Genomic DNA, 22685 nt, shown 5'->3' with positions numbered 1-22685 from the left:
GTATTGAGCATGTTTGAGCATGTTCCTTTACTATAGAACTCTTAAGACATCATTGCTGTCCTGACATCTCTTCTAGTATAGATGCCCTTTCTTACCCCTGTACCTGGAGAAGGTGACTAACTGGTTATCATAAATTATGCTCTCTCCAGGAAAGCCTTGTCTTTGGCACTGATCCCTAGGCTTATCAGCTATAGGCCTGAGTGGTAGCACTTATTTACTCAAGGCTAAGAAACTGATTTCTCAAAATGTGACAGCAGAGGTCACGCAACCAGCCAACACCAAGTCAACAAACTCTGCTCATGATATGAAACTCCACAGTAGATTGCACCTTTTAAATGTTGCTTTCTTAGGTAGCATGCTATCTTTGTTCAAATTCACAGACCTTGAAAATTCTGAGATTGAAAAGATCACAAACTAAACACTTAATAATTGATGCTTAGTTTTATAATTTAGATTCAAAATGCTATCCTTCATGTGCTATTTGTTAGGTAATACGTTAGGTTCTTTAGACTCATTATTTAAGTTTACATTAAGTATTTTTTGCTTTTATGTTACTTTTTCTATGAGAATAATGAGACAGATGGAAACCAAAAGCTATTCAGAAATAGGATCATCTTCCGACAGCTGTGAAAATACAAGACTCAGTTTAGCAGACCAATTTTCTAACTTTAAATCTACACTTCTTCTTACTGTAACATGCTGAGTTACTTAAGTATAGAGAATAAAGGAGAATGTCTTAAATATTCAAAAATGTGTTATTTTTCTTCCTTAGAGGATGTTGAAAGAACAAGGGTTTACATGAAATTTAAATGGTTTCAGATTTAATAGAAGGAATGATACTTTCCATTTTCTGGATTGCCTATAGCTAATTGATTTAATTTGAAGAGATATTTTGTCTGCATTTTGGAATGTTGTGTTAGAGTAACATAACTCTTATATTGCCAGCCCTTAGACAAAAGCTAAAATCCTGTGTCTCCTATTTTTCATTGTTACATAAAAGACAAGGACTGAAAGTAATTCTTGTACTCTGTAGTCCCTCATGAAATCATTTGTTTATATATCCTCGACAAAGTGATCTTTTGCTCACCCTTATCAAACCTGAAAAGGATTGGACAGCTACATCAAAATAGTAATACAACTGAACTTCAACAATATTGGTCCACTTAACAAGATATAGTTTGCTTCTATACTACCATGGTATACTGATCCTAAGCCTTTCCACTCCTACTAAAGATTAGAGCTTATCTGTCACTCTGACCACACCGCCTAAAGATTTCCATTCTTTTCACCTTTTCTGAAGACCCAGACACATATACTCTCAAATACATCAGATTGTCAATTTCTCCCAATTGCTGAAGGAAGGAGAAGCAATCAAATGAATTTTCACTTCACTTATATTTGTTTTCTATATTTTGTAATCGATTGCCACAAATCTGGCAGCTTAAAGTAGCACATATTTAGTATTTCTATGGTTCAGGAGTTAGGTTCATTTCCATTAATGAGGAGTCACAGCTCAGTTGAGATGATTCCCTTTTCCAGGGACTTTACATGGAGAAACCAAGATGGTGGAATTATCATTTGCAGTGTGAAGCCTTCTAGGTTCATTGAGACTGCTGGTCGGATTCAGTTATTTACAGATGAGAGCTGAACCCTTCAACTCTCAAAGACCATGTCTCTCCTCAGATAATTTACAATTTGATTGATTCATGGATGACATTTTCTGTCACAATATAATCAACGAGCTTTCCCATTTTCACCTGGCTAGAAGCCAATCATTCACCGTGTATTATTAAAAGCTTTTGACTCATTGAGATCACCCTAGAATGGGTCTGTTACACCAATGACAAATAGTTTTATTTTTCCTTGTTTTTAGTTTCTTGAGCCAGGGTCTTACTACATAGCCCAGGGTGTCCTCGAACTCTATACTTTTCTGGTGAAGCCTTTCCTCCAAATAGTTGTTGTTACTATATCTAAACTTCTTCAGAATTTTCTTCAAATAAGCACTATGTAGTGAGTGTTGCATATGTATTCTCAATTTAATCCTCACTAAATCTTGGTGAAGTAAATACTTTGTTATTCCTAGTTTACAAAGGTTGACATTGAATCACAGAAAGATGAACCTTTGCCAGCTAGAACAGTCCAGCCAAAGGAATTAAAGGGCCAGCAGCATCTTCAGTGCATCATTGTCATTCATAACAAGGCTCACCCCATCCATTCTCAGAGGTTTGGAAGTTGAAGCTTCTCCTCCTCCCTTATAATTATGAAGCTGCCTGCTCCTCATTCTTCACCCACAGTTCTGTTTAGAAATGAGGGCCTTTGAGACTCCTTCCTATATTAGTGGGCACTCAGAATTTTCTCTCATTGTATTTTGTTTTATTTCTTTTTTAAAAAATTTCATTGTAAAGGGGATGTACAGAGGGGTTAGAGTTACATAAGTAAAGCAATAACTACAGTTCATTTTGAACAGTGTTACCCCCACCAGCATTTTCTCCCATTTCCCCCTGACTCTGTTTCCCCCAAGCTATGAAGTTCATTTCCAAAATAGTGTATAGTGAGTATCACTGTTGCATTTGTTCACCCATTGTCCCACTGTTTCTGTGGTTTCCCTCCCCTTCCCAAATCAGATGAACTTATATACAAGACAAAGGATACAGAAATCAAAAACAGTGTAACGGGGAATAAACCAAAGGGGGAAAAAGGAAAGAACTGCAAACAGTACACTAAAAAAAAATCCCTTGTTTGTGGAGGTGAGAGGGAAGGGACGATAGGGGAAAAACAAAGGACGGGGTAACAATGCTCATTAGAAAACGTACTCATTACCTTGCTCATGTAACTGTAACACCTCTCTACAGTATTTTTACAATTAAAAAGTACAATTTGGGGGGGGGAATGGGGTCTGGTCGTGGGGCCTGAACTCTGGGCCTGGGCTCTGTCCCTCAGCTCTTCAGCTCAAGGCTAGAGCGCTACCACTTGAGCCACAGCACCACTTCCGGCTTTTTTCTTTTTGCTTATGTGGTGCTGAGGAATCGAACCCAGGGCCTCATGCATGCAAGGCAAGCACTCTACCACTGAGCCACCTTCCCAGCCCCCAAAAAGTACAATTTTTTAAAATCCCTTGTTCCCATTTTTTTTGGAGTTCATTTCGATAATCATCATTTTATGTGATCTTAAGCACATAGGTATTGAGCCATTGTGATCTTCTGAGAATCTTCTAAACATATTCTAGTTGTTACAAGTAAGGGAAACCATGCAAGCCATTTTTCTTTGGGTCTGGCATAGTTCATTTAATAGAAAGCCCAGAGATTGGGAGAAGATCTTTATTAGCTATACATCAGACAGGGGCCTCATATCTAAAATATACTTAGAGCTCAAAAATTAGTTAAGAATGGCCAATAGACACATAAAGCAATGCTCAATATCTCTGGCCATAAAAGAAACACAAATAAAAACAACAATGAGATTCCACAGTTAGAATGGCCATTATCAAGAAAGCTAATAATAACACATGCTGGCTGGGATGTGGCCAAAAGGGAAAGCTACTACACTGTTGGTGGGAATGTGAACTTGTTCAACCACTCTGGAAAGCAGCATGGAGGTTCCTCAAAAGACTACACATAGAGCTTTCCTATGACCAATCAAGCTCACTCTATGCCGCACAGCCATGTTCATTGCAGCATTATTTGATATAGCTAAGATATGGAATCAACTCGGATGCCCCTCAGTAGATCAAGAAAATGTGGTATACATACAAAATGGAATTTTGTGCTTCTATCAGAAAGAATGACATTCCCCATTCATATGGAAATGTATTGTGTTTTCTACATGGACTTTAATAAAATTCGTTAATGTAACTTTGCAGGACACAGTTATATCTTCTGCAATTATTATTTTACTCCCAGCATCTAGCACATAAATTGAAAAGGGCAGGGAATGTGGCTTAGGGTAGATAAAATCTTGCCTATCATGCATGAGGCCATGAGTTCAATTCCTAGCTACCACATAAACAGAAAATTCATAAAATTCATAAAATGAATGAGAAATAACCATTAAAATTATTTTTAAAAGCCTTTGAATAAAATAATTAATCCATGCATGTTAGAGGAAGCCACTTAATATAATGATATTTCTGAGAGGTCAAGTCCTGCTTCAGTGTTTACTTACTATATATTTGAATGTTTATACGTCATCACTAGCATTTATATGTTGACATCTTAACCTGTACTGTGATGGTATTAGAAAATGGGACCTGAGGAAAGTGATTAAATGACAGACTAGTAACCATAGAAAAACCTCCTGAGAACCAACAAGCTCCTTCTACTATGTGAAGATGATCCTTTGAGAAGGGTCCTTCATGATACACACAATCCACTTACACCTTGATCTTGGACTTTTCATCATCCAAAACAGAAACCAATTTTTGTTGTAGCTACACAGACAGACAAAAAAACCTACCTTCAGACCTAATGGAAACACTAAATTGTTAATTATTCTTATGGTTGGTTAGTTCTTATTAAAGTATAAGGAGATTGGGACTACTGCTCAGCTGTAAAGGGGCATATATAGGTATATTAGAGCCATAGATATTTAAAGGGTTACCAAAGAGGAAGCAGATACATACGACATTGAATATTCTTTGGGCACTACTCGACATTTTATCCTATACTCTCTCAGTCTTGGATGAGGCTCTTATGGCAGAAACTGTCCATTTCATAGCTCTTGGCACCTAGTAAAAGCTTACCAAATGTTTGTTAATAACATGAGTGACTAATAGTGACTTAAACACAGCTGTTCCATGGGTTGTGAATGGAAACAGTGACTCACTGAATCCTACTACATGATAACATAACCTTATTTTATCTACACAAGAACATGAACTTGAGTTTCACTAAATAAAACCCTGTTCTTCCATTTCATGGCTGAGCATTGAAATCCTGCTTTTGTGCTCCCTGCCCATAAAAGGAACATTGATAAAAATGCAGCTAAAAGAGATAATAACTTTTAAGACATTTAAAAAATATACACACATTTTCATGTTAGTTTAACTTTAAAAAATATCTTACTATCCATATTTAGATAATTTTGAAGAAAATCACTTCTCATAAAGACATATCAGATTGCCTCAGGGTGTGGCCAAGCATTGCCTACAAATTTGTCATGAAGTAGATGCACTGTGAACATCAAAACATATTTCTCTAGTGTTAGATTAAAGCTTGATTTTTGTCAAAGGCTTTATTCTCACCTTTAGATCTCTTTAATTCATTTACTTTTACTGATTTTTCCACAGGCTGCATTTCTTCTGAGCTGGCTGCCGAGGCAATGCAGAAATTATCGCACTTTGAATAGCAATTCCTCCTTTTGAAATTGGAAAACAGAATGATTCTTACAAAAGTGTCAGACTATTAAAGTGTAGAATAATGTCGTTGGAAAGTAATTATTGCTTCTAATAATATTGTATGCAAGCATCACTGAAGTCCTGTGTTAACTATACTAGTTGAATCTCAGTAATTGAACTCTTTTAAGACTCAATATTAAGGTTCACCTTTTTCATTTGTTTCTATCATTCTTCACATATTCAAACATGATTTCCCCAATTATATGTGCTGAAATTCAGAACTTACAAATTACGAGAGAAACATTTTCCCTATTTGTTAGTAAATTCCTTTTGTCTATTAATTGGGGCCTGGGTACATGCTTGCCAGTATGTCTTATTCTAAGTTACTGTATTCTCATCTTGGATTAACCATCTTCTCTGCCCACCTGAGGTGTTACAGGTTACCTGATCAAAGGAATGAGCATTCGATTTGATTCCATCCCAAAGAATATTATCATCTTAACCCAGTGATGGATTGCATACAAATTGTATTTTCACACACTTTGAAGGGGGTAATGTAATAGGAAAGGTATATACTGTAATAGGTGGATCTATATACTTATATACATAAACAATATATATGCATCTTTTAATGTATGCCTGCACACACAGTGTATGTTTCTATACACATTCATGCATATGTATGCATATATACAGAGGTGGCAATATGTAGATATGAATATGCACATGTATTGTGTACATGTGTGTTATTTTTTATGATCAGCTGATAATCATTTCCCACAAGACCAGTTACTTAGGCTATCTTAAAATCTTCTTTCATTTCCAAAGCCCTTTATAATAGTTCAGATATTTATAAATCTCATTTAACATTGAAATGTTGCCATCTATTTCTCCTGTCTACTCCTATGCCAGAAGAACTTCATTGTAATTAAGAACTACAGCTCGCATCATCCTAAGTAAGGCAGAACTTTCATCTCCCCATCCTTCCATGCTGAACTTTATGCCTTGTGATTTCTTCCTCATGCTCAGCCATCATCACAAAAGCAGCATGTAGTAAGAAGAAAGGAAATCAGCTCATCTCAGAAGAAGAAAGGCTTTTATTATGAAAATCAGCTTTAAAACTCTGTCATAACAATTATGACACAAAAAGCCTTCCACTTTTCCATCTAAATGTTGAGTTTTTCATAATATTTTCTTTCTGAAACTTGCCTTTTGTTCATTTCAGTTTGATTCTGTGAATATTTATTTCAAAGTAGGTGGAAGGATAAATGCTACATAATGTTAGTTTTTTTTCTTACGGTTGAAAGTAGTCTTGATTACATCTTTAGAATGAAAATTTATAACTGTTTTCAAGTTTCTTTGCACATATTGATTCTTTAAAAGGAATAGCAAAGGTATTTCTTACAGTGGGATTTTAACTTGTGATCATTCATGCTTATAAGTTAAATTTTTTTTTTTTACTATTTCATTTACTTAGCTAGAATTCTTATTTCTTGCATTTTTGTGAAAATTATTCTATATCCAGACTGTGAAATTTTCAATTGATTTGTTCAACAAGTAATTTTAATATAGAATATACAAATTTATTGTCCTAGTTTAATTTTATTTAACTCCTTCTGCCCTCTAGCACAAATCTTAATGCATCATTTCCTAAACTTCGCTCTAGGAAATCATTGTTCCAGGAGGTATAGCTAATTTTTCTGTGAGAGGATTATGAGCTAAAAAACTTGGAATGTACTACCTAATTCTGTTTTAAGTATTTTAAAAGAAATTGTAGCATACTGTGGAAAAAATATGAACCATATTTAATAGACATCAGCTCTGTTTATTGCTAAGAAGAATAAATTTCATATACCTGGACTTCCCCATTAAAACTGCCTATTAAAATACCTCTTTGGCCAAGCTCAGTTTGGGGAATGTTGTTTTGCTATAATTTGGAAATAGTTCTATGACATTATTTGCAAAGCAGTTTTTAGCATATTGTTAATCCTAGCTTCTTTAGCAATGTGATCTCTTTCCTAGTTGCTTTTCTTCATTTTTTAAGCTTATCTTTGGACTCTTCTGAAAAATAACATTTTCTCCTGTGGATTAAATGAACAGATATTTAGTAACTCAAGACATCTAAATCATCAGAATGAGGTTAAAAATGAAACTTTGCTCTTTAGAGAGAACAAACACCTTGTCTTGAGTTCACGCTATTGTGGTATGAACTTGATGCAAAGACTTGGTGCTAACTGCTGATGGTTCATGTCCTTTACTCTTGGATACTGAATTAGTCTCTTGCTAGTAATCTCACTGTCTAGGTTGCATTTGCTCTAAAGACCTTATTGTTTGTTTTTCATTGAAAACAGGAGCTAGCCTGCCAAGTGTTACTTTCATAATTCTAAATGGTTTTATTGGTACTGAGTTCAGCTTTTTAATGGTACTGAGGGTAGAACCGAGGTCTTGTGGATGCTAAACAGACACTGTGCCTGAAATGTTATTTCTCATCATTCCTCTAGTCAAATATTTCTCTAAAGCTTTTTTAGTCTCCTGAGTAGAGAAGACAAATTGTCAGTGTGTACAAAGGCCAACAGATGCTGTACTCTTCTGGACTCACTCCCAGGGTCCCCTCCAGCTATCAGGCACCTCACACCTCCACCATAGAGGTGTGAGATCACTCATATTAGTACTTTGTTCAGGGGTTTACTTGAGTGTCCTTCTTTATGAAGTCAGTTATCAGCTATCCTTACTAAACCAGTCTAAACTAGCAGTCTGCTTTTCCACACACATTAATAGGAATCTTCTCATAAGTCTTCTGCTTTACTTTTAAAGACTCTCCATTCATGATAGAGTAAAATCCAAACTGCTTACATTTCTATTTTTTTAAATCCAGTACATTTCTCATATTCCTCTATCAGCCACCTAACTGCATGCAGAATCATTTGCAAAAAGCAAAATAAGAAAAAAAGGCGATAAAGAATACAATTCAGGTTTAAAGATATACTTGATTAAACGTGAATATTGCTTTGAATTAACTACAGCAATATTTGTGTGATACTCCGAATTCTACCTAACATACATCGCCTAAAATGTATGTGATATAATCAATGTCAAAGAAAATATTTCAACCTTTGTAAGAGGATTTCTACAATGGAACATTTCCTTTACTGGTGTTATTTCCTCCATGAATATCATTTAATCAGTTTTTTTTCCCCTCGCTGATTTACAAAGGAAGAATAAGTTACCAGTAGGCTAGCTGGACACTTCATTAAAAGAGAGGTGATTTTGTTTTTAAAATGAATGTTTTTGTCTCAGCTAATGAAAACTACAAGAATTTATAGCTCAGCAATAAATAAATAGACCTTCCAGAAATGTTTATTGTTCTAGTTCATTAAAATGTTATATCTTTTAGACAGTATTTCTTAAGGGCCATAAAATTAATAGTGTATTTTAAAAGTTTTATTGGCATGTATTTCCTAAGTCTAATTTAGCCCTGGTGTTTAATCGTGCTGTCTCACATAGACTGGGAATCTGGCAGTTCATGTTGTTTTGCTGTTTTAAAAAGAGAAACATTTCCTCTGAGGCTAGCTTCCATATTCTTTAATGTTTTTCAGTCACCCTGCCTTGAATTTTCTTGTGTTGAAATCTTGAGAATCTTCTCAGAGCCCATCAGGATCTGCTGTTCATTTGTGCCTTAAGATTCTTGCTGAAATTTCAATGACTAACTAATTAATCAAGTTCCTGGCCTGGAAAGATACATGAAACTAAAATACTGTACATTAGTTACCATAGTTAAATTAATTTCTTCACCATTTAAAATAAGGACAATGCAATTAACTTTTATAGAATACCTACATGACTCTGTCTATAGAAGACAGATTTTGTATGTGTCCTCATATGAAAAATAATTCAGACATTTTTCTCTGAGCCTTTATAAAGGTCAGTAGTTTGGAATTTCTTCTTGTATTTTCAGACAGCCTGCTTTCTGCCTAGTAGTTCTAGTTTAAGCTGTTTGTACTAGAAACATTCCTCTTCTCTTTTAATCTTTCTTAGTATATAGAAGCTTTTTTTTCAGCCTATGACTCTTAAACTACTATGACAGGTATTCCAAAGCTGTATTCATAGGAAAGTCAGGCTTCTTGGAGAAATATTCAGACAACTATTTCCTCTTCATTCATAATTTCTATGCTAGACTTCCTTGATAACATTGATCCTTGTGCTCTAGAGCAGCCATATTTTTAATCTTTTCTATCTCTCAGAATCATTCTGAATAATTTTGATATCCCATAAATATCAAATTCTCAATTCTAAAGCCTTGTCTAATCTTGAGTGTCTCTTAAATTTGTCTTTTATCATCCTTTATGAAATATTCCATGACCATCAGTACTTGTATCGCTGTGTTTCTCTTTCCTACTTTCTGGTCTTTACACAGGACTTGAAGTCTTTCCACGTGCACATCTTTGTAGCCTTTTTATGACATTTCAACCTTTTTGATATTTGCCTATTACCTAGAGCAGGATCACAATTTTCTCCTTCTGGCTCACATTAAACAACTAGGAAGAGGTGGACACAGAGTGAAGGAGAAGCTATTAACTTGATATTTCATGCTTACCTGGGCTACCTGTGCTGGGATGCACTCAGGTAGAAGTTGTAGCCCAAACTTCTTAGGTCACTTGTCTTATGAGGTTTGACTCATCATCTTACCTTCCAAAGTAGAGCTTGGATGAGAACTTGAATTCAATTATGAAAGAGAGGGCCAGTGGAAGCTCTCTAGACAGTTGAGCCTCCTTGCTATTGAAGACTTTGGAGACAACATGTGGAACCAAAGAATGTACCCATAGAAAGAACAAAAACAAAGGACCAAAGGAAAATGAGGCCTCTTTCCAGGCTCTTACCTCCTATGGATTTTGAGTTTTTCTTAGGACCAAGGTTTATATTCCCAGTCTACCTGCAGAGTACCTTAAAGACCTTTGGGCTTCACAGAAAATCCTAGAACCTTATCAGTTAGCGTGGGTTGGTGCATTGAACTGTGTGTTCCAGCTGCTCTGCAATTCATGGGGCATGTCACAGAATAGATCACCACCATTTAATGCTGTCATCAACTTCTTATGCCACTCCATCTACCTATACCTCACATGAAAAGCCCTCTGTCACAACTCTTTAATAGGCCCCTGGTCACAGTGACAAGAACAAGACTTCAGACTAGATGACCAGCGTTAAGCAGCACTAATCTTAAGTAGATTTAAGACTGCATGCAATTCCTTATTTCCTTCTCTTTACACCCACTTGTATTTATCTCCAACTAGCAGATCTGCTGCTTGGCCTGCTAGAGGGCCCCACCCCTCTGTCCTTGCAGCGTGTGGTTCCATAGTTGTCTTGCACTTTATGGCCATCAGTGCTGTTCAACTCAGGTTGAAAGCAACCAGCATTCGTAGTGTCCTGTGGTCTACGCCCCCACCCCACCCACAGCAGTAGTCCTCTTTCCTAATGATGGCTAGAGCTGATTGACCCATTTGTCTTGGGCTTATAATCCCTCAGAATTTAGAGTCTTGGGAACAGGATGCACACAGTTTTCAAGTGGAGACCTAGAATTTACAGTGTGAAGGTTCTTTTAAATCCTTAGTTTCCAGACTTATACATTCTAGTCATTTGGGATACATAACCAAATAACATTGGTTGGTTCATGCATAAACCACCTTCTAAAGAATAGTGTTCTAGAATTATACAGTCAACAGATGGGAAACCTGGGACATTTTCCCCTCATAAGAGGCTGCTGACCTCAGGTGGGTAGAAAAATTGACAAACAATAGACACATCTGCTACATATGGAGTTTATTCACCACATAAGGATAAGGGCATTTTCTTTTTTTTTTGGTCCGGTCGTGGGGCCTGAACTCTGGGCCTGGGCACTGTCCCTCAGCTCAAGGCTAGCGCTCTACCACTTGAGCCACAGCGCCACTTCTGGCTTTTTTCTTTTTGCTTATGTGGTGCTGAGGAATCGAACCCAAGGCCTCGAGCATGCAAGGCAAATGCTCTACCACTGAGCCACCTTCCCAGCCCATGGGCATTTTCTTTATTGCCAACACTTTACAAGTACCAGGCACATTATCTGACTGGCCTTATAGGTATCTATTGAGAATAATCAATGCATGAGTGAAACATCGCTTGAAATCTTCTAATGCACTATTTTAGTAGCATGGCTATTGGTTTCTTCTTAGATGAAATGAAAAATATCAAATCTGTGGCCTCTCTGTTAATATCATCAGTGTATCTCATATTTGTCCACAATCTCTGTCTTTCTATATTTCATTGGTCATGATCCAGTTCAGAAGTATCAAATGTGCATTAGATGGTATAAAGTGTGGACTTTTAAGTCAACATTCTCTTTTTCTCTTTTTCCCCCCAGACCTGGGGCTTGAACTGGGCTTGGGCACTGTCTCTGAGCTTGTTTTGCTCAAGGCTAGCACTGTACAACGTGAGCCACAGCACCTCTTCTGGCTTTTTCTGTTTATATGGTACTGAGGAATTGAAGCCAGGGCTTTACGCATGTTAGGCAAGCACTCTACCTGAGGGCATTGCATTAAATCTTTAAAGTAACTGTCAAGGGACTGTGGAGAAAAATCCCAAGCCAAAGCACAGGGATAAGAAATCTGAGTATGTTTTTAGGATATCTAGAGTATGGGGGGCAATCTTTGAAAAGTACTAGGGGCCACAGCTGTCAGACCTTATGAATATCACACAGCAAATATTCTCAAAGATACCATCAGAAATGATCCAGTACTGATTGGTTATGATGCTCTGATTTACAATAAAGTCCATGCTATCTGAACATATATGCTTTAAACTCCAACCCTTTTGTTCAAATCCTGTCAGTCGCTTGATCCTACTCCATTCCCAACTCTTAGGTCAAATTCTCCCTAACCCATCCTGTCCACCCAGATACTTCACACAGTTTTCACATTTTGAGCTGCTTAACTCCCACTTAACAAATGTTTGGCATTATCTGTATTTTTATCTTTTATTGTCATTCCATAACTAAGAAACCAACTGAAGATAATACTCTAATTTTTCTGTGCCTTCCTTCAGCAAGCATAATGCATATAGTGTGATTATATATCTATACATATATGTCCTAGGAGATTACCTTTTCTTTCTTTTTAAAAAAATTTTATTATGAAAATACCATACAGAAGAGTTACAATTACATGGGCAAGATAATGAGTACATTTCTTATCAAGTATTGTTGCCTCCTCCTTTGTTTCCCCTTCTTATCCCTTCCCATATCCCGCCCCCCCACCTTTTCTTTCTTCCCTTCCTTCTCCCTCATTCCCTTCCTTGTACTCCCCATACCAAACCCCACTCAGATTTGCTGCCTTTCTGCATACTTTTGCTTTGAATTATTCCTGATGGAATCTTGTTTTTGTCGGCTTATTTCCTAGATGGGAAGTGATGGAATTTTACGCCTCAGCAATTCAGCTCTAAATAATGAATTCTTTGCATATGCAGCGCAGGGGTGGAAGCAGCGACTGGCAGAAGGTAAATTTCAGTTTTCTGTTATTATGGGACCTATTGGAGTTTGCTTACGTATTGAGTTTTGTACTTTTCTTTGATGTGCAAGTCCTTTTCCTCCCTGAAATAAATTTAATTTACTTAACAAATGACATCCTACTCCAATTCTTAATTCTTCTGTTATACTAGAACTTTTCCTTCCTTCCTTCTTTCTTTTCCTTCCTTCTTTCTTTTCCTTCTTTCTCTTCCTTCCTTCCTTCCTTCCTTTCTTCCTTTCTTCCTTCCTTCCTTCCTTCCTTTCTTTCTTTCTTTCTTTCTTTCTTTCTTTCTTTCTTTCTTTCTTTCTTTCTTTGTTTCTTTCTTTCTTTCTTTCTTTCTTTCTTTCTTTCTTTCTTTCTTTCTTTCATCAGTTGTGGTGCTTTCATCAATGAGGGCCTGGGCACTTTCCCCAAACTCTTTCACTCAAGCCTACTGCTCTAACACTTTGAGCCACAATACCACTTCTGGTTTGCTGGGGATTAATTGGAGATAAGAATCTCACAGACTTTCCTGCCCAGGCTGGCTTTGAGCCATGATCCTCAGGTCTCAGCCTCCTGACTAGTTAAACATGAGCCACCAGAACTTTTTATATCAAATACTTTTAAGTAACATGATATGATCAATGATATAATTTTAAAATTTGATGTAGTATGATTTTCTTTGAAGTATAATTTTAGTTATAGAGTTTTGTTCCCTGTTTAGATATTCCAAATCTAAGAATTCTTCTTTTAATTCTTTTTATATTTAAATTACACCTCAACATGTATTTCCTTAAAACACCAAGTTTTTGTAAGACTAAAAAAGGCCAATGCTACCTCATTCTTATTGCTTACCTATCTAGATTTTGCCCCACAAAATAATCATTCTAGAGAATATTAATATGTTTCTATTTTCTAAAGTTTCTATTTTAAAAGTCTAATTTCTTCTCAGTTCTTGCATGTCATGTCGTTTCTCCATCTCATTTCTGTTTTACCCGGTCTAATGTGAATCATCTGCAGTGTTTTTTCTTTATGATACATTTTAAATTGCTCTAGGGGCTATATTTCTAACAATCCTTTTTCAGATTCCTTCTAGAGCTCCTATTCTTTCATTTGATGATATATTTATATCTTCAGTACTTTATAAAACATAAATATTTTCCAATAAACCATGTTCATGACCTTTATTCTAACTATTTCCCCTATACCAAGAACTTCCAAATCTGACTCTTTTGATCTCCAATATTCTATTTTTAAATACTTACTGGACTTCAGTTAATAACATGCATCTTGCCACTAAAATACTCCATATTAAATGTACTGCTTTCTATTTCATATCTGCTCTTCTTTCCGTTTTTCTTACTTCACTGTCACTACCATCCTCAGAGTCCACGAGCTTAAAATCTTAATGGTACCTATAACCCTCTTTCTTTATCTCATCATGAATTTTTAATTCAGTTTGATCCCTCTTCAGCATTCCCACTGGTCCTGGCCCAATTGTAATCTTCATCCCTTGTCTTCACTGTTCAGCAGGCTTTGAGCTGGAATCCTGAAAGTTCCTCTCCATATTGTCAGATCTTTCATTGTAAACCATTTATTTAGCCTTTTTCCTCTTCTATTGAATGCCACCAGGCTTTCTTTCTATCTCTTGAGGGTATGCATATCTCTTTTTGAATCATAACTGGGTAATTGGCCTTATCCTTCCTTTCCTATTTCATTGAATTCTGTGCCCTGCTCATTAATGGGCTTTCAAAAGAATATAAATATATTCATATTCCTGTGTCTTGTAATTTAATCATCTTTCAAAAGCTAACTCATGAATCAACTCTTGTAGGTAAACCTCTTTAATTGATTTAGACAGAATTAAGTGCATTTCCCTATATACTCTTGTTTCATGTACTTTTTTTTTTACTTACACATTGTGTGGACATTATTTCACAGGCATTTATGTATTTTCTACTCTTACCAGACAGATTTTCTTCACAGCAGTGGATATACATACTTTCATTGCAGGTCCTAACATATAATATATTTGCTAAATGATTTAGAATTCATCTAACATGAAATGACTATTTGAGTGATGTTCATAAAAGAAGAGCAGTAGAAAGATTATCATTAGTCATCCCTTTTAACATCAATGTCTATAAAATTCTATTCAAACGAATTACATGTTTTCTTTATTAATTGGCAAAAGATGGGAGTATTTTTATTCAATTCATCGACCATTTTCTTTCTAGGAGAGTTTACCCCAGAAATGCAATTACGAATAAGGCAAGAAATTGAGAAGGAAAAGAAAACAGAGCCTTGGAAAGAAAAATTCTTTGAGAGGTTTTATGGGGAAAAGTAAGTATGAGAGCATTTTTTTTCTCCTTTCTCCTACAAGGAAATGAAAATGTAATTCCCTGCTTCACATGGCACACTCATATGCTGTAAAACTTAATAAACCTGTGATAAAAGGCAATAGTCCCTCAGCGTAAGAAATGTGGGTAAAATTATAGTGGCATATCAGCACTTAAATTTTTAAAAATGCATTTTAAAAGGTTTATAACTTGTTCATGAAAATTCATTTTAGACTGAAAATAGCACATGAAATCCTACAGAAGTCAATTTTGGCATTCATAAGTAGTTTTTTGTTGTTGTTGCAAAATTCCCCTAGTTTTTTAGCCAACTATGTTCTTTAATGAATCTTGTAAAGAAAAGTAGTTTTACTCATGTATTTAAGTCTCACATTCTCTCTCCAAACGTATTGATTGTACATAGCCAATTTATTATTTGTTTAGCTCTTGTGTTAGGGAAATCCTGGGTCATTATCCCTTACTTTATCGGTGTTCTGTTTCAAGTGCAGCCTGGTTTTCATTTATATGTGTATGTGTATGTACTGTTCTTTTGTTTAAGTACCAACCACATGTAGTGTGCTACTAGCTGAACTAGCATGGCAGCATTTTTACCACTGCTTGTTTACTGAAAATACAGTATGCTTGTGCAGAATTGATGTCTCACAAAATCTGATCTCTAAGAAAGGAGATGTTTAGGAGATACTGACAGTAACTGCAGGTCCTCCATAGTAGAGAAAATTGGCTTTAACCCCCACCCCACCCCATCCCCTGCTTTCTGGCTAAGAGTTAAACCGTGTTGTTTTGTGTTAAAGGTGGAGACGTGGGTGCAGGTATCAAAACTTTGTGCTTTGGAACCTCGTTTTGCAAAATTTCTACTGTCAAGGGGAAAACACTTTGCCAGGAGGCACACGCAGATCTCCTCAGGGAATGTAGTCTGACATTGAAGGGATTACATTCTCAGAATGTAAGCTCCTCCCTCGCATTATTCCTGAGGGTGCTCCATCAGGATTCCTGGACACAAACATATATTTAGTTTAAATTGAATAGAGCTAGTTAGTATATTTTCTTTTAAAAACCAAAAAATTATGCAGGCTTATTATCTGCATTCACATAGAATCACTACAAACTTATCAAAATCCGTGTTGGAAATGATAAAGCTACAGAGGAAATTTCTGAACCCATCAAGATGTAATTATTGAGAATCTGTAGGAGATGAACCCAAGAGTCTACATTTTAGATACTTTTTCCAACCCAAACTGAAAGGAGGACAAGGCTGAAGACTGCTAGGTAGCCCTTCTTCCTTGGTCCTGAAAGCCAACATTGGGAGCAGTGTTTTTATTTATTTGATATTATTGTTAGCCAAACAATAGAACTTCTGCGTCTCATGGCTAGATTTCTATACCTAGATAGGGATAAAATTAGTGTCAGTTTTATCTCTCCTGACCCAGTCCCCAGACCTCATTCAAGTTTATCACATTGCTATATCTATAATGTAGTTGTTCTTTCTCACTATAATATAGTTACTTTGGATTTTGGATGTAGGGAAAATTGAAAAGAAAGAAATAATTCATGGAAGCATCACTTTGTATAATCTCAGAACCTTCAGAATTTTAGTGACAGCAATAAACAGTCAAAAAGGGTGGCTAATTTTATTTCCATTTTTGTTTTAAGGATTTTTCTTAAGTAAAAGGTTGAAGTGGATTTAACTGAGATCTTCTCTGTATCAATGCTATTATAGCTGTATTTCTTTCTTTGGAAAATGTTTAGTGTTTGTCAATGCATGTGTCCTAATTTGACTTCATTTAGAACAGCACACTTCTCTGCCATCTGATGCTGATACTGCAAGTCAATGTGACAAAAGCAAAACAAAACAAAACAAAAAAACCCAACGATTTACAGTATACTTGGTTAAAATTCTGTTTAGCTTCGCCTGACAACGTAACACTAGGCTAGATTATGTCTTGAGTTTTCTCTACTGTCTTGCATGCAATATTTTTACAGTGAAAGATCTATTTAAATAAATCTGAAAGTCTTGATTTAAACAAATTTAAGCATGTAGAGAAACTTGGATGACCCAAATTTGTCTTATTGTTCTTTATTAGAATTCCATATTGTGTTGTTTGACACAATGCCAAAATAAGATGATAAACTAAGCTCAAGAGGATAAATAGTGTAACTTTTGCTTATCTATAGAATCTAGACCTCAACAAATATGTCATAATTGTTGAAAGGGAATTTTGAAGATGGGGGTGGGTGAATATTATAAAGTACACCTCATGTTAGCTTGAAATCACCACAGTAAAACCCACCAAAACATCTTAACAAGAAGGAAAGGGCCAAAGGGAAAAGGTATTATAGATTGGGTGAATTTGTCAAATTTCATTATATTCATTTCACAAATATCACAATAAAAAATCTTTGTACTGTTAATTTATGCTTAAAAATAAGGTGGATGAGAAATATTACTTAGGTTGACTTAAGAGAACCAATCTTTAGAAGTCATTTCAGTTTCGGCATTGGATATGTTTCCTTCATCTTTCTTTGATTTATATTTGCCTCTGTTGCATCCTCTAAAGTTGACATAATTATCTGTTTGAAGAGCATTTTCTACTTTCTGATTTAAAAAAATTAAGTCATATTTTCTATTGCCTTTTGAGTTATATTTTCTAATATCCTATTACTTGTAACTTTCATATACCTTTTATTAAGACTTGGTATGGTTCATATCTCTTTAACAAATAATAATCTGTGACTTTCTTAATAAGAAGTAGACTATTTTCTGAGTTATAACTATAAAATCAGTAGAGAAACTACATATCAACTACAAACTGCAATTTTTTTATAATTAATCATGCTATGTAGTGATCAGAAGATTAATTAGTTATCTTTATTTTTTATTAAATACTATCTTTGTGAGAGATTCCATTTGTGCCTTTCTACTTTTCTGGTTGAACAATAATTTGACACTCTTAATTTCTCTTCAGATTGGGCATGTCAAGAGAGGAGTCTATGAAGCTGACTTCTGGACCACACAGTGATGGAGGTGAAGGGAATTCCACATGTGAGGCCACTGGCCCTTCAGAGTCTTCTGTACTGAACCCCAACCCCATGGAAGAACAGCCATCCAAAAGCATGAAGAGTTCTGCATCCTCCGAGCCTGATTTCTGTGCTACACTTTGTCCTATGGTAGAGGTTCCAGCTAAAGATGTCATGGCAGAGTTAGAAGCAGAAGATATCTTGATCCCTGAGGAGTCTGTGATTCAGGAGGAAATTGCAGAAGAGGTAGAGACTAGCATCTGTGAGTGCCAAGAAGAAAATCATAAGACAATAACTGAGTTTACTGAGGAATCTGAAAGTCCAGCCACTTCTTATGAAGAGCCCCAAATAGCAGCTCCTGAAGACAACTTGGAATCTTGTGTTATAATGAATGATGTTTTAGAAACCTTGCCTCATATTGAAGTTAAGATTGAAGAAAAATCAGAATGTCCCCAGGAAGAAATGTCAGTTGTTATTGATCAACTGGAAGTCTGTGACTCTCTGGTTCCTTCTACGTCATCTGTGACTCATGTCAGTGATGCAGAACAGAAAGAACCAGAAACTGCACTAGAGACCAATACTCTAAAAATAAAACCAGGGTCATCTTCTCTAGAAAGCCAGTTTCCAATTGAAGGAGTTGCTGTAGAAATGGAGTTACAGAGTGATCCTGATGAGCAGCTTTCTGAAAAGGTTTGTATATCTGAAACTTCCTTTTCTTCAGAGAGCCCAGAAGGAGCATGTACCAGCCTTCCATCTCCAGGTGGGGAAGCCCAGTCCATGTCTGAAGAATCATGTACGCAAGCCTCTCTCGAAACAACATTTTGCTCTGAGGTGTCCAGCACTGAAAATACAGACAAATATAACCAGAGGAATCCCACTGATGAAAGGCTTCATGCATCTTTAATGTCAGAAATATCTCCAGTATCCACTTCACCTGAAATATCAGAAGCATCTCTGATGTCCAACTTACCATTAACATCAGAAGCGTCACCAGTATCTAACCTGCCTTTAACATCAGACACATCGCCAATGTCTGATTTGCCTTTGACATCAGAAACATCTTCAGTGTCTTCCATGCTTCTCAACTCTGAGACTGCTTTTGTATCCAGTTTTTCAATTCCTACAGAGACTTCCCCCGTTTCTAATTCTTCCATGAGCGAAAGAATGATGCATCAACAGAGAAAGTCACCTTCCATATCTGAGGAAGCTCTTTCCCCACAGAAAGATGAAACTTCTGCCCCTGTCAGCTCTCCAGGAGAGAGCCTCATCTCCCAGCAGAGGCCTCTATCCAACACTCCTGAACCCATCAAAATAGGTTCTTCTTCCATTACTCCTGATGCATTTCCAGCTGAAGAATTGCACAACAAACCCCCATGTCAGCAGCCTTGTAAATCTCATGTTGAAATTGAGAAGCCTTACCCTTCTTCAATCCCAGAACTTCCTCCTACAGAAATGATGAAAGTTAAAAATCATACTGTCCTTCAAAGAACAGAAAAGAAAGGAATTTCCTCACCGTTGGAATTATCTGTCTTTTCTGAAGAGCCAGAGACTAAGGGAAATGAGCTTCCATCGGTCAAGTTCCAGGACAAGCAGTATATCCCATCTGTTGATAAGGCTTCATTTGCAGAAGGCTCAAGAAATAAAATCCATAAGCAAGGAAGCACACAGAATCGGTTAGAGACTTCACATCCTTCCAAGTCATCGGAACCCTCCAAGTCACCTGATGGGATAAGGAATGAAAGCAGAGAATCAGAGATATCGAAGAGGAAAACTGCAGAGCAGCATAGCTTTGGAATCTGTAAGGAAAAGAGAGCCAGAATAGAAGATGACCAGCCAGTGCGGAACCTTCCCAACAGCAGCCCAGCCGAGAAAGAGCAGCCTCCAAGAGAGGAACCCAGGGTTCCCCCTCTCAAGGTACAGTACTATTAGCAGTAGTAATTAGTTTAATAATAATGAAACAAGGCAACTCCATGGATAGGCTTTTCCTATTCAGAAAGTTATCGTCGAAGAATAATATTTTATTTTCTTCTTCCAAGCTTACTTATCTATCATTTTATAGTTGTATCCTCCTCCTACCCAAACTAATTATATATGTTACTTTTAAAAAACATACATTGAGAGGTTTAGAGATATGCATATAATTGGGTATCAGTATTTAAAGGGGGGAAAAACTGGGGAGAGAGACATACAAACCATTCTAAGGGGCAGATCGTGATCTACATCACCTTGGAAAACTGAGATAAAATAATTCAGAGGATTATAAAATGTAGTAGGATTATAAAATGTAGACAAAAGCCAGAAACCAGCTCTAGGAAATGAAGGTGAAATATACCTATATTTATATTATATATACATTATATTATATATGTACACATTGTATATTATATACATTATATATTAAACTTTTATTAATTTTTCCAAAAGTTACTAAAGACCATTTTTACCTAATAGAGAGGTCCTGGCTTGTGGAAGAGTCTCATTAAATATTTATTAAATAAATGATTGAAAGTCACCTTATGAAATCTGAGGGAAAGTGCTATAGATAAATTATATATATATATTATTTTTAATTCCCAAGATAATAATGAAGTCTTTAAATCCACAAAATTAAAAGCCTTATGGACAAGCATTTCAAAAAACAAATCTTTTATATAAATATGACCTGTTTGAATAAACTGAAAGTTAAAGTTAAATAAAGAAACTTTCATTTAATTAATTTTTTTCTACTCTGATGTTTATTTGGTGCTTTTATCTAAGCTCTTTGCATTTGTAGGCATAAAAAGTGGATAATTTTACCATTACAAGATTTGTCCAAATTATAAATACTTCAAGATTTTAAAAATAACTTTCTCTTTATTTTGTACTTTTATATCAATGTCACAGGTGATTCATTATCTCTACAAAGTTGACTTTTAAGAATGTCACTATTAGTTATTCTATTTAATAGAGCAGCTGTTGAGAAAGTCAGCATATAAAAAGATGAACAATCTACTTCAACTTAAAACATACATTTTACTTTCTGAAACATAGAAAAATACAAACATCCGTCCTAGAGGAAGTGTTTTAAAGAAGATCAGCCTGATTGGTGGTAAAGATTGGTTTTCAAAGTGATAAGACCTTTTGTAACTAGACTACATTGAAATTAAAGAGACAGATACTAAGTAGACATTGGATGTTTCCCTTGAGCTCCTGGTTAAAGAGATTTATGTTTAATTTTAATGTGTTTTATTTTCTTCGACAATGGGAATTTTTAAAGGAAAAATAGAATCTTCTTGCCAAATTCACATCCTCCTAGCTATAGATTAAAGGTTAAGCTTCAGAAACTTTTGGAAAATAAGAAAGAAGGTTGCTCAGAAAGATAAGCTCATCTGTCTGGTGTCCAAAACCTAATTCTAGATGGAAATCAATGCTATAGTATGTGTCAAGTGGTAATAGTCTAAGTATGTATATGTGTCTCATGAATTTGCTGACATAATGAATCTCTTTCCTATCATATGTAGGTGACCAGTATAGATTATGATGTATACAGAATTCAAGGCTAGTGGAATATCAGTATCAAATGAAACTGCCCGACCCATATTTAATTTGAAGAACAAAAAACTCAGATTTACCCTTGCTTTTATGAAAATATAATGATAATGTAACCCCCTTAGAAAGCAGTGCTCTTTCACGAATATAGCCTCATTCTATCTTTTTAAAAAATAGCTCTATTGAAGGAAATAGACCATAAATAACTCATTTCATTTTACAACTGAGTTACAAGAATAGTGTGCTCCTTATGCATGTACAAACTAGCATGTTAGTTGGTATGGGAACTGAGACAACTATATAATCCTTGGCTCCTAGAGTTCCTGGAAACTGAAGCATGCAGGCAACTTGCCTAGGACCACATAGAATCTGTTTTCAAAGCCAGAATGAGAATTGTGGTCTTATATTCCTTTGGCGAGTGCTTTTTCTTTGGGTCAAATTAAGATAGATAAATTCAAACAGAATAAGCATCCCAGTTGTGTGTGTGTGTGTGTGTGTGTGTGTGTGTGTGTGTGTGTTTCCATTTCATTAAGGAGGCTATTTTAAACAGCTATATCTTTAAATATGTTTGACTAGCCTCATTTTTAAAAAAGCATGCATTGCCAGGTGATGGTGGCTCATGCCTGTAATCCTAGCTATTCAGGAGGCTGAGATCTGAGGATCACATTTCAAAGCCATCCCGGCAGAAAAGTCCATGAGACTCTGATCTCCAATAAACCACTAGAAAACTGGAAGTGGCACTGTGGCTCAAGAGGTAGAGCGCTCACCTTGAGGTGAAGAGCTTAGGGACAGTGCCCAGGCCCAGAGTTCAAGCCCCATGACCAACAAAAAAAAAAAAGCATGGGTTTTATTCTCATTTTTATGACATTTAAGGAAACATAGTACTTCCTGGCTGAATAAAATTAGTAGTTGAGGTTTCTAGAGATTAAAAGGTTGACTTAACTT

The 22685-nt window shown here is 35.9% G+C and overlaps 1 protein-coding gene across 1 annotated transcript in view; it reads left to right on the top strand.

The window, feature by feature from the left end:
* Positions 1-22685, top strand: part of Asxl3 (additional sex combs like transcriptional regulator 3) — a 133286-nt gene that overhangs the window by 105878 nt on the left and 4723 nt on the right. The window contains exons 8-10 of the mRNA XM_013014879.1: positions 12754-12850; positions 15078-15183; positions 18161-20126. Coding sequence (XP_012870333.1) covers positions 12754-12850; positions 15078-15183; positions 18161-20126 — 2169 coding nt within the window. The remainder of the gene's footprint in view (positions 1-12753; positions 12851-15077; positions 15184-18160; positions 20127-22685) is intronic.

The sequence above is a fragment of the Dipodomys ordii genome, unplaced genomic scaffold (genome assembly GCF_000151885.1).
Source record: "Dipodomys ordii isolate 6190 unplaced genomic scaffold, Dord_2.0 Scaffold25, whole genome shotgun sequence".
NCBI lineage: Eukaryota > Metazoa > Chordata > Mammalia > Rodentia > Heteromyidae > Dipodomys > Dipodomys ordii.
Note: the sequence above shows the minus strand (reverse complement) of the source record. Positions and strands in the feature narration are given on the sequence as shown.